Source organism: Ursus maritimus, unplaced genomic scaffold (genome assembly GCF_017311325.1).
Source record: "Ursus maritimus isolate PB19 unplaced genomic scaffold, ASM1731132v1 scaffold_33, whole genome shotgun sequence".
NCBI lineage: Eukaryota > Metazoa > Chordata > Mammalia > Carnivora > Ursidae > Ursus > Ursus maritimus.
The window spans coordinates 29576429-29588739 of NW_024425897.1; the positions used below are offsets into that span (position 1 = coordinate 29576429).

Below are 12311 nucleotides of genomic sequence, written 5' to 3' on the forward strand. Positions count from 1 at the left end.
TCACGCCTAATTAGATTTCCCTGTAAAGAGAGAAAGGCTGTTACTTTGTATCATCTTCCTCTGCAGGGCTGAGTTCCTGAAAGGGGAGAGCCAGACCGGGGACGGAGGGAAGGAGCCGGCGTTGATGGACTCCAGAGTCAGGTCCCGACAGGCTCAAATTGATCCTGCAGCCTGAGAAAATTGAACGCAGGGGAATTGGATTTATGCCCTGTTAAATGTAGCTGCCTCCTGGTATCTCTACCCAAAGCTGTTAAAATGGTAATCTTCGGAGATGTATGGACACTGCGTGTGAACAGAGCTGCGAGCCACCCCGGGGAGCGGGCTTCCTCCACGGGGGGTACGCACAAGACCACACCAGTATCTTTAATACCATTACAAACACCTCGCATTGTGGAGATCGTTTAATCAGGGCGTCTCCAAGTACAAGCAAACCCAGGGCTCCTGGCAACGTCTCCACGTGTGGGGTCCCCGGGCTTTGGGAGCCACAGAAGCAGGTCTGCGCTGTTGATCCCGGGTGGGCTGGGGGGTCTCACCTCTCCCAGCTTGGGGTGGGGAGGGCAAGATTCACGTCTGTGCGTTCCAGGACACGCTCAGAGGAGGACCCACCCCTCTGTCAGGACAGAGCCCAGGGGACTGTCACGAGATGGAACCCTCCCCTCTCGTGCTCACGGGGCCAGAGCTGTGCTTCCCGCTGCCCGGTCCCGCACCCCTGCAGAGGCCACACTGCGCCTCTCACTGTGTCCGAGGGACCCCGGAGTAAGGTGTTTTGAGCCTCCCCGAGAAGCAGCCCTGAGCCCGCTGCCTCCAGCCCAGGAGGGGAGAGGCAGAGCCCCCTCGCGTCTGGGGAAGCCTAGCAGTGGTGCTGGAGTAGGCCCTGCTGTGCCGCAGACAGCCCCCCACCGTGCACGCACACGTCGAGCTGCACCTCCTGCCGCCCTGTGTCCAGGGTGGGTCAGCGGAGGCTTTTACTCTTTGCGCTCCCCCGGGGGACCAGGAGCCCCAGCTGACACAGCTTCCCACCACCACCAAAGCAGGAAACACTGAGCTGACCTTGAAAGGCTCAGAGCCGGACACGCAGCCAGGCCTCACTTCAAGAAGCAGGGACGCGTCGTGTCTAGAAAAGGAGGCCACGTTATTTGTAAACAGCTCTATGGACTCTCGTGGTCTGCCTCCTAGACCAGTGGCTTCTGCTCACTGTCCCCCTGGTGAGACGACCCCGTATTTCAGCCCTTGGAGCCAGGGCCTGGGGGTGATGCCTGCCTGGGAGGGTTCTTCCCGGGCCCACAAAGGGCACCTGTCATCGGAAGGCCCATCAGCTGAAAACCAATTCCTCCACCCGCTCAGCGTCCCAGAATGTACGTGAGCCAGTCTCCCGGCTTGCGGCCAGGTGCGTGTCCCTGTGCAGACACGGCGTCCAGGGTATGACGCACACGCCGTCACACCTGGCTGGATCTGGGGGTCTGGAGATGTGTCAGCCGTCCCGGCATTGAGGGGCCCGATATTTGGAGTCTCCTTCTCTCTCCTCCCTGCTCTGCGCCAGCAGCTCCCGTCTGAGTCTGGCTCCGTCTCATAGTCTTGCCAAGCACAGCCGGCGGCTGCTGGCGCCCTCCTCCTCCTTCTCCTCCTTCTCCGCTGCCCTGGGCCTGTGGCTGGCGTCCGCGGGGCTCGTTGGGCTCCACCCCGCCCCTCACTGTGTGCACAGAGCTTCCTCTCCATCTGCCACGTGGGTGGGCCGGGGCCCGGGGCTCGGGCTATAGCAGTGCCGTGATCAGTGCCCATTCCTGCAACGGCCTGGGCAGGCTACGCTCCACAGCAGTGACGAGCCACGTCCAGACTTCAGTGACATGGAGTGACAGGGCTGCACGGCGGGTCCTGGGGGGACTCGAAGTCAGGGGCCAGGCTGGCTGCTGCTCCGTCAGCACACCCGCCATGGGTGTGGGGCAGGAAAAGCCACGAGGCCCCCGCCTCCTGGGCCCTGTGGGTTTCCCAGCGCTCGCAGACGCCAGAGAGGGTGCTCAGGAGGCAGGGCCCAGAGCGGGTTGCTTTATCTGCTATCTTTGAATTTTTTACAAGAACAGATTCGGGCATTAACTGGCAGAGTTAAAAAATGTTTCCCGGGACACCTGGGTGGCTCAGTGGGTTAAGCATCTGCCTTCAGCTCAGGTCATGATCCCAGATCCTGGAATCGAGCCCCACATCGGGCTCCTTGCTCCTCGGGGAGTCTGCTTCTCCCTCTGCCTCTCCCCCCTGCTCGTTCTGTCTCTCACTATCTCTCCATCTCTCAAATAAATAAAATCTCTTAAAAAATGTTTGTCATGACTTTTTAAGGAGAAAACAGGGAGGAAAGGTCGGGAGTCAATTGTTGTTGCCGGGTGCTCCCTTCTGCACAACGAGGCCACGGGAGGAAGACGGAGGAGGAATCCCCGGGAGGTGGCCCAGCCAGCCGGACACGGGTATGATTTCTGCGAGCTGGCTCCCACGTCTGTCTCCGGCCCTGTCCTTCCTTCCTGTCCTCACCAGCGTGTCACGGGAACAGAACATGCGGGACAGGCCCGAGGATTACGTTTCCTCCAATATGCTCACGCTTTCAAATCCTCGCCGGCATCCTGTGGGACACAGAGACTTGTGTGGCCGGACGTCGGCCGAGCGCCAGAGACCGCTTTCTGCTGGGCACACTGCGTTCACCCTGTGCTCCCTTAACCGCTCACTCCACAGACCGTGATCGAGGGTCTGCCGGTGCGGATCCAGGCACGAGGGAGGCAGCGGTGGGGGGGACAGGCACGCACAAAGAAATCCCCGTAGTCCCAGAGCGCAGGGGTGAGGGGCGACAGAGGACAGTGCGGACGCTGACGGATGCTGCGGGGTCCAGCACGCGGGGAAAGGAAAGCACCAGGAGTGGAAGGTTAGGTGGGTGACCTGAAGGGGGTGAGGGAGTGAGCTACTCACAGCTCAGGGAAAAGCATCCCAGACAGAGGGAACAGCCAGCGCCCAGGCCCTGAGGCAGAAGCACGGGGAAGGTGGGAGGACAGCACAACGCGCCTGTGGGCGGCGGAGAGGGAGCTCAGCTGGCCGGCAAGCTGCAGGAGGGACTCTGCTGTGCTCGGGGTGTGACAGGGCCCTGGGGCTGCCGGGCGAGAACGGGGCGCCGGGCATGGTAGTTACTGCCATGTGGCGAATGACCCCACACCTGGCAGCCGGTGTGGCGAGGCTGAGGTCCGTCTGAAGGCTCCACCGGGGAAGCACACTCTGCCGAGCTCTGCGGCGGGGTTCAGCTTCTTGCTGGCCAGCCGCCGGCCGCTGGCCTCGGTCCCCTGTCTGTGGGCCTCTCCCAGGGCAGCTCTCGAAGTGGCGGCCGCGGGCTCCGTCGGGCAGAGGAAGCAGAGCGGGAAGGAGAGACAGGCGGAAGCCGGAGTCTTTACAACCTAACGCAGGAGTGGGCACCAGGGCTGGTCACCCGAGGCGAGTCACAGCCCCACACTCAGGGGACCGGCCGGCCCAGGCACAGGGGCCGCGGTGAGGGGCTCAGTGTGTGTCCTGAGAAGAACCGGGACTTGCACGCTTTTTGAAGGCGCTGAAAACAGGGTCTTTGGGACGAGAGACAGACAGAGGTGTCTTGGATTTCTGCCTGATGACGGGGCTGCGCAGACCTGAGACGGGACCAAACAGGCCTATGCGTCTGGTGTCCCTCCCAGCAAAAGGGGGAGGTGAGGAGGGGGTGTGGAAAACCCCAAGCCCCAGAACCCCCGAGGACAGACGCCCGCCCAAAGCCTCTTACCTGCAAGTAGTCCCTGAAGTCAGGGCCACAGTCCCTGCAACTAAGTTACTCTCCGCGGGAAGGGGGAGCACTGACGCGTTGGAGGAGACGCTGCCTGGGTCCGTAAAACCCGCTAGCCCTCCCGCTAACCTTCCCATGTAATCCGCTTTCAGACTGCAGGGTCGGTAATCAGTTTTTAAGGTTAGGGACAACATCCCCACTCCCGCGCTTGCCCAGGGCAACGGTGGGGGCGGGGCGCTGGAGCTTGGATCCCTGCCCCGCGGTGCATCCAGACGCTGGGCGCTGGCCGCTAGCCTGCTCTGCCCACCACTGAGAGGGGATCTGGGGCTGTGGCTGACGGCGGCCACCTGGTGTACCTTCCATGCAAAGCAGTCCCCAGACTGAGTGTTGAGAGGCTTGAAAGATGAGATTTCAGGGAAACCGAGGCACAGCAGCACCGTCTCTGATCTCCGGAGGCCAGAAAGACCAGAAACAAGCCTCCACTGGAACGCCAGTCCCGGGGGGCCATCCCCGCAGGAGGAAAGCTTTCTGTCCTCTGAGCCTGTGTGCTCCCCGGCCCCTTCACCCTCCCCACTCTGCAGGTTGCTCTCACTCACTGGCCACCTCCCTCCTGGACCGGTCACTCCACAGCCCCTGTCAGGGCACTTGCCACTGCCCGGGACTAACTTGTAATGAGCCTCTCTCCCCACAACGAAGGTCCCAGAGGCCTTTGCGTGAGTCACATCCCGGGCTCCTAGGGAGAGAGTGAACCGGTGGGTGGATGGGGGACATGCGGGGTCACGACAGGAGGGGGCTGAGCGTGGCGGGAAACTCTCGGTGGGTACGGTCGCTGAACCGCATCAGGCCGTAGGGGGGCAGCAGCCAGGGGCCCTCAGCGTCTGTTCATAGACACAAGCCCAGCCGCCTAACCGGCTCTGCCCGCCAGCGCCCGGCCCAGCCCTGATCTTTGTCCTGTAGGCCGGCAGCTGTGACCCCTCACCCCAGATGGAGAGAAGCCCATCCACCGTCCACTGGGGAGGGAACGGCTGCATGGAGAGGCAGGGAGTCCTCGGGAGCCGTGGCCTCTCCTCGGTGGGGCTTCTCTGTTGGGGGTCTGGGCATTTCCAGCCCGTGTGTTCCACAGTCTCCTGAATTCTTCCCAACAGCTCCTGGGTGACAGTGCCCCACGCAGGACGAAGCAGACGGGGAAGGAACCATCTGGTCTGGAGCCCATGCTCGTGAGAAACCCCTGCTGAGTCCACACCTGGGCCTGGAGAAGCCACAGGTGGACCAGGTACCTGGAATTTTCCGGAGCTCGGGCGGCGACCACCAGGTGGCAGTGTGGGGACATCCCGCCAGGCATGGCCTCTGAGCGCCTGTGGGGCCAGACCGACCCTGGGCGGGATGCCAAGGAGGATTACGGAAGGTGACCTGCTCTCCGTGGGCAGTGGGCCGGCAGACCTCCCACACCAGGCTTCGGGCAGCAGGACTCGGGTAGGACACGCCACGGTACATGCGTTCCTGGGCCGGGCACCTGAGCGCACCTGGGACAAAGGCCAGGCTCCACCTGGCTTTCTCTTTGCACCCAGACGCTTGCGGCTACAACCGCCACAGTGCTGTGAGGAAGCCCAGGCCACGGGGGGAGGCCAGTGTCCTGCTGCGGCTGCAGCTGACAGCCAGCTGGCCCTCAGAGGTGAGCTTGGCCCCAAGATGCAAGCCACCCCCCACCCCGCCCTGCCCAAATCCACGAACCAGGTCAGTGCTGCTGTGGTTGGACATGCCACTAAGTCTAGGACCACAGGTACCACTGAAACGTGTCTGCTCCCCACGGGGCCCCTCCATGCACCCTTCCCATGTCTGTGCCCGTCCCACAGGGACCCTGTGTTGTGTTGTAAGGATTAAATAACTATACATGCTTGCATGGTGTCCCCCAAACACGCGTGTCCCCTAGAATCTCAGAATGTGACGTTACCTGGAATAAGGTAACCTCATCAGTGCAGATGAGGTCATCCTGGATGAGGGTGGCCCTGGGTCCGATGCGCCGTGTCTTACAAGGGGAGGAAGCAGACACAAGGGAGGCAGGCAGAGTCACCACGTGACCCGGGGGCAGAGGTAGGAGGGATGCGTCTACACGCCAGGGAACAGCAAGGCCGCCTCGAGCCGGGAGGGGCAGGAAGGACTCTACCAGAGCCTCCAGATGGAGCGAGGTCCTGCCTACACCTTGATTTAGGCTCTGGCTGCAGAACGGCCGCAGGGACGCCCACACGAGCATGAGGGGCCACGGAAGCATTCGCTGCCACTCCTCCTGTGCCCACGAGAACTCTGCCACTCTGGATTCCAGGTGGGATGAAGTTACAATAAAATGCCACCTGCATCAGGGTCCAGCAGCTCCCAAAGGGAAGCACCTAGAAGGCCCCTTCCTCCCCAGGGGTAGATGGAAGTGTTCTCTTGCTGGGTTTCCATAGCGCCTGACCCCAGCGACCCACGGGGAGGATGCCAAGCCCTCGGCCAGCCCATGGGGCGCACACTGCCGCTGGCCAGTTTCCCAGACGCCCACACCGAGCCTGTGTCCCAGCCTCGCAGCTCGACCTCTCGGGTGGGCGCCGCCCCAGAGACCCCACCGCGGGCTGGCTGGCAGCCCCCGCCCGGGCCATCCCTTCCTGGGGCACCATGGAGGGCCCTCAGCCGCCACCTGCATCTCCAGAACCGAGCTCAGAGGCCACCCACTCGCTGGGGAGACTTTGCCAAGTGGGGCCCAGGGGGGCTGGGCTGCAGCTGTTTCAGGGGCTTTTCTTCCAGAGCGAGGCCTCTGAGTCTCACTTCCTCCCTGCTGTTGGGAGTTTTGCCAAAGGCATTGAACACAGCCCCGCCTCCCGACCTGCCCCCACCTCCACAGAGCACAGCGCCGTCCTTCGGTGGTCCGTGCCCAGACAAAGCCCGCAGAAGCCAGGGGCCGTCCCCGCGTGCGTGCAGGTCTGCCTGCTCCAGCATGTTGTGTACACGCAGGCCTACTCCTGCACAGGAAGGCCTGCCCGGGCCAGGTCACCCAAGGTCCAAGGTCGGGGGATGTCTGTCCTGCCAGCTCCCAGAGTCCCGGGCTCCGTGCCGCACAGCCCTGCATGGCTCACCCCGCCGACCGGCCAGGGCAGAAGCTTCTCCAGCAGGCTGGGGTGGGGAGGCCAGCCACGGGGCCTGCTGGCACGCACGCGCCGCCTGCAGAGACCTCCCTGGTCTCCCTGGCCTCCCCCGCCTCCGGAGGCATCTGTCTCTCCACAGAAGGAAGGTCCCACTGGAGGACGGGCAAGAACAGAAAGGGAGAGGAAACAAAACCTCCAGAGAAACGGGGCACGTGCATGGGAAAACAGCCTCCAAGCTTCCCCTGGCAGCAGCCTCCAGATCCCCGCAGGCCCAGCGTCCTGCCCCAGCCCTGGATGGTGGTGACAACAGCCCTATTCACTGGCAGACACTCCCCATTATGTGCTTCCCTTGGGATTAACTTGATACCCTATGCGGTCACTGCAGGAACGGGTTTGCCATCGTCAATAGCAGTGATTTGCCCCATTTCGTGTGTTCCATTGCCGAGCTGTGGTCACGGCGTGAGGAGGGGCTGGCAGGAGCCGGGGGAGCCCGGCGGAGTGCTGAGTCATTAACCGCGCGATTAACGGTCCTCAGCAGGGTGGTCACGAGACCCCAGGCCTGGGATGGGTGGGCCTTCTTGAGGTCCGAGGGTGGGGGCCCCACTCTCAACTGGCAAGGCATCCGGTGGGGGCCTCCCAGGAGCTGGATCTGAGATCAAGGGGCCCTCTGCCTGCCCTCCTTCCAGGTAATAACCCCAACTCCCCCAAAGGCAGATGGGATCCAATCCTGTGGTTGGGGCATTTATTTTTATTTTTATTTTTAAAGATTTTATTTATTTATGTGACAGAAAGAGAGACAGCCAGCGAGAGAGGGAACACAAGCAGGGGGAGTGGGAGAGGAGGAAGCAGGCTCCCAGTGGAGGAGCCGGATGTGGGGCTCAATCCCAGGGCTCCAGGATCACACCCTGAGCCAAAGGCAGACGCTTAACGTCTGAGCCACCCAGGCGCCCCAAGTGGTTGGGGCATTTAAAGGTCCTTTTCTGAGGTATCTTCCCCAGATTTATTCCAGGACCCCCCCCCCCCCAAAGCTGCAGGCTCTGCAGGGCCACTGGGATGGGTCCTTCCTGGGTTGGCTGGCGCGTGGCTGGTCAACATGGGATCCACCCTACTGCCCAATCCATTCTCTGTCTTAGGCCACCCTGCTGTTGGGGAAACACTTTAGGGCTGCCTCTCCCAGACCCCTGTCCACTGTTTCCTGCATTGGCCAGCCAGTCTTGGGGGCGTCCCCTCCCGGGTCCCCAGCCCGCAGCGGCCTCGAAGAAGGAGTGCTCACTGCAGTCTGCTTAAGGAGAGGCGAGACCTCGCACACTTGCCCATCTGGGTATCCCAGAGCCCCTGGCCTTGCCCGCATGGCTGTAAATCTTCTGTTTATAAGATTTCTTTACTTCAGTTCTTTCCTGCGGGGAGCCTGGCCCTGCCTCCATGGACAGCCGTGAACCCAGAGCACGGGCCAGACAGGAGAGGTCCTCACTGAGTCCTCTCCCTGGAAACCTCGTGGACGTCCTCTCCACTCTGCACCACCACCAACACCCATGCCATTGTCAACAGCACCCCAGATGCCAACCCGGAAGCCTCCATCATCACCACGGCAACGTCCCCAGCGTGCGAAGTACAGCGTCTGTGGACTGGCCGTATCATCCGCGGGGCCCAGCGCGCAGGGAAATGGTGCCATTATGGGCCCCAAATGGGAAGTCTCTCTTTGAGCCTCCGTCCCTGTCCACTCGTCTGCTGGTTCCCACCTGGCATTTGATGCCTTTCTCACTAAATAAAAATTAAAATTACTAGCATGAATTTTGCTGTGTTCGTATTAGGTACCGCCCGCGTTCAGTGCCCATCTGGGTGCGTGGCGTCCACATCCCGCATCACCAAAACCCCGTGGATCGTCTTGTCCGGCTCGTCCCAGACGGCGCCTCCAGCTGCCGGAGAGAAAACGCAAACCCGTCCAGGGAGAGGACCCCAAACTCGGAGCCCGTGTGAGGGCTGTTGACAGATGGCGAGTTTGACAGGAACCGTGAGGCTCAGCAGGCCCGCAGGTCGGGACACAGAGAAGAGCGCGCTCCTCAGGGGCCCAGAGGGGAGGCTTGCTCAGGGTTGGAGGCGGGGGTGGAGGGGGCTGGGTGGTTTGCACACAGATGGAGCCCCTCGGGCAGGTTGCTTACCCCCAGCCCAGGAATTGGCTAGTCCCGGGAGGGGCAGCGCCTCCAGGGGAAGCGAGCGCCGCCCCCCCCATGTCCACAATGCAGGGACAGACGATGCAGCTAGTGGACGGAGAGCCCCAGGCAGGGGGATCTCTGTGGGACCCATGTGGACCCTCCCACGTGGGCCAGCCCTGGGACCTGACAATCGCCTGCCCACCCCCCACTTCCCGGTCCGACAGCCGGGGCAGGACTGGGGGAGTCGGACAAGGCGTTCCCCCCCCCACAAGCCCACACCACCATCCACAACAGATGGGTGACCCTGAAGGAATTTAAATCTCCCCATTGGGACATATGTGGTTCCTGAATGAGGACACAGTGTTCTGGTGACCCCCGCCAGCCCTGCCGGCAGCCAGGGGAGGGGCAATGCAGGAGGAGACAGTGCGGGAGGGGGGAGCCCTCTCCCTGTCGCTGTCCCTGACCCCTCTGCCCACGCTCAGGCCCCTGCGGGGGAGGCCAGCCAGCGTTTGGGACCCGGGGCAGGGGAGATGGTGGTCAGGAACCTGTTCCCAGGGAGGGCCGTGCCCTGGGCAGACCCTCCTTTGTCCCATTGGACTTCATCACAAAACAAACAGTTCTCAAGACTTGGACCAGGGGGCATTAAAGTACAGCAAGGTCTCTTCAAGACGGGCCTTGCACTGCTCCCAAGGGGTGGCTTTGCAGAGATGGTTTGGGTCAGGGATCCCAGGAGAGCTGTGCGTCCCTGCCACGGAACAGCCGTGCAAAGACCCTGTGGTTGCAGGGGGGAGTGAGCAAGGGGGAGGCAACAGGTGTGCCCGAAACGCAAATTGCACGGCAGCTGGCAGGGAGTGGAGTCAGGGAAAGGCGCCTACGAGTGCAATGGGAAGGGTCTTGGAAAGAGACCGCAGCTAGGCAGGAGAGGGGCCTGCTGGCTGAGCTGGGGTGTGGACAGGAAGTGCCTTCCTAGGAGCAGCGGCCCGCCCTCTGGGAGGGTGAGGGGGGCTGGTCACAGGTCAGAGGCGGAGGCTGCACCCTGCAGGCCTGGGAGAGCCCTCTTTCCGCGGCTTGGGCTTCGCTTCTCTCACTGAAACAGGAAGCGAGGTCTCAAGAGAGAGTGGGGGCGGGGGCAGGGGCGGCGGCCACTGGATGAGAGAAGTCCCTCTGTCCAGCGGCCACGGCGCAGCCCAAAGAACTCACGGGAGCTCCGTGGCCTTAAGCCCAGAGGGAGACCCGGCAGCGCTGATGTACGAAACAAAGGCAAGAAGAATAAAAAACTGAGGGCGCCTGGGTGGCTCCGTCGTTGGGCAACGACGTCTGCCTTCGGCTCAGGGCGTGACCCCGGCGTTCTGGGATCGAGCCCCACGTCAGGCTCCTCCCCTGGGAGCCTGCTTCTTCCTCTCCCACTCCCCCTGCTTGTGTTCCCTCTCTCGCTGGCTGTCTCTCTGTCAAATAAATAAATAAAATCTTAAAAAAAAAAAAAAAAAGAAGAAGAATAAAAAACTGAATTTCCTTACTGCGTACAGCCCCTCGACAAGCCCTGGAAACGGACAGAGAGAACTTCCTTTAGGGACTCAACGACCTCCATGCGGATACTCTGCTAAGGGCAAAGGCGAGCTTAGCTTAACCTTAGCCCGACCCCCACGATCCCGTAAGTCGACTTTAACACATAAAAATCCCTTTGGAAACGTCCTTTATCTCTAAACCCCCCTCCCCAGATACGTGTTGGCCATCGCCCCCAAGCATATGGCCATCGCCCCCAAGCATATGGCCCACCCATCTACATCCGAAGGGTCTCAGGACTCAGCTTTTCTTAGCCAGTAATGAATGACCTTTCCCAGCAGCCCCCCAGGGTCCTGGAAATACCTGGAGCCTGCGCTACCCCTGAGCCCCTCCCACTTGAAAGTATATTCCCACCGCTCCTCCCGACCCCAGGCCTGCTCTTCCGCCCGCAGGTCCTATCCCCGCTCGCGGGTCCTGTCCCCGTGCTTGAATAAAACCACGTTTTTGCACTGAAGACGTCTCCAGAATTCTTTCTCGGCCTTCGGCTCTGAACCCCGACATTTTCCTACATCATGCACCTCACTTATTTTCTCTGCAGTGACTCAGCTGAAAGATGCCAAGAGCGGGAAAAGTGCTGCATTTCACCAGAGTCAGATTTTCAGTAGAGCAAATGAAGAGCGTCGGGAGCCCAAGCCGGAGACTAGGCCGAGGGGGCGCGGCCTGGGGGCAGGAGAGGAGGGTCGTTGGCGGCGGTGGGACAGGCACCCAGGTGGGTGCTCGAGACAGGTGCTGAGGGACCCAGTAGAAACTGCGAGGATCACCGCCTTAGACCCCGAACCGGCCCTGAAATGGCCAACAGGCGGCTCATGCCCCCGGGTGAGTGAGGACGGGGAGCTGCGCCTCCGGGGAATGTGTTTGGGCGAGGACGAGCCCAGACTCGGGGAAGGCTGTTTCAGCCCCGTTGTGGCCGCACCTCACGACACTAACCGTGTTGTTGGGGACACACGCGCTGCCCTGCTCCTGCCCACACCACCAGGGAGACCGCCAGGGCGCCAGCCGCCCACGAGGTCCGGTCCCCCGGCCAGGAAGAGTCTGAGGAGCGCGGGAGAGGTGGTGGCTGCCCCCGCTGGTGGTGGAGAAACGGTGGGGAGTAGGGGCGTCCCCTGGACCCTCCTCAGGCCCTCCCAGGGTCAGAACTGGGTGAGGGCAGACCCCATGCCTGCAGGCCAGCGAGCTTGAGGCCTCCATCAACCAGATCCTGGGGCACACGCAGATGACTGTAATTCCTTCCCCGTCACCTGCAAAGTTTGGGGGGCACCAGGACCACCCCCATTTCTGACAATCCTGTGTAATATGCCTTCTCTTTGTTGCCTGTGTCCCGCACGGAAGCAGCCACTGCCACGGTGGGCAGGGGTGTCCCGTGTCTGCAGAGGGCCGCTCTGTTTGCTCTGGGGGGGGTGCTAAGGATTGGGGGGGGCAGAGAAGGCGGTGGAGGACTCCCCAGGTGACAGGCCCACACCCCGTCTCCTGGGGGCTTGCTAAAGTCCCGCCTGGCATCCCCGCTCAGTGTTCTGGTCTGGGCTCCCCTGTGGCCACGTGACCCCCGCGGAATGGGCGCCCATGGAGGAACCACAGGACTTCAGGCGCTCGCAGGAGCCTGTCCCGTGTCGGGTGGGATCGTGGCTCAGGATCCGAGGCTGTAGCAGCGCCCCTGTGGGAGGAGCTGGCGAGCGTCGGCCCAGCGGCCCGGTGGGGACCTGCAGC

General features: G+C 62.2%; 1 protein-coding gene and 1 long non-coding RNA gene across 2 annotated transcripts in view; one reads left to right on the top strand and one right to left on the bottom strand.

Annotated features, from left to right (window-relative positions):
• Window positions 1–404: 404 nt before the first annotated feature.
• The window catches only part of LOC103678895 (dapper homolog 3-like), a 40492-nt gene continuing 28585 nt past the window's right edge, over window positions 405–12311 (bottom strand). Inside the window, exons 4-5 of the mRNA XM_040620094.1 lie at window positions 3188–3422; window positions 405–2606 (exon numbers count right to left, since the gene is read on the bottom strand). Of these exons, the coding sequence (XP_040476028.1) occupies window positions 2560–2606; window positions 3188–3422 (282 nt within the window). The 3' untranslated portion in view covers window positions 405–2559. The remainder of the gene's footprint in view (window positions 2607–3187; window positions 3423–12311) is intronic.
• On the top strand, window positions 5859–8678 carry LOC121100044. The gene is made up of 2 exons (XR_005831780.1): window positions 5859–6095; window positions 8282–8678. It is a non-coding gene; the product is annotated as an uncharacterized LOC121100044 (long non-coding RNA).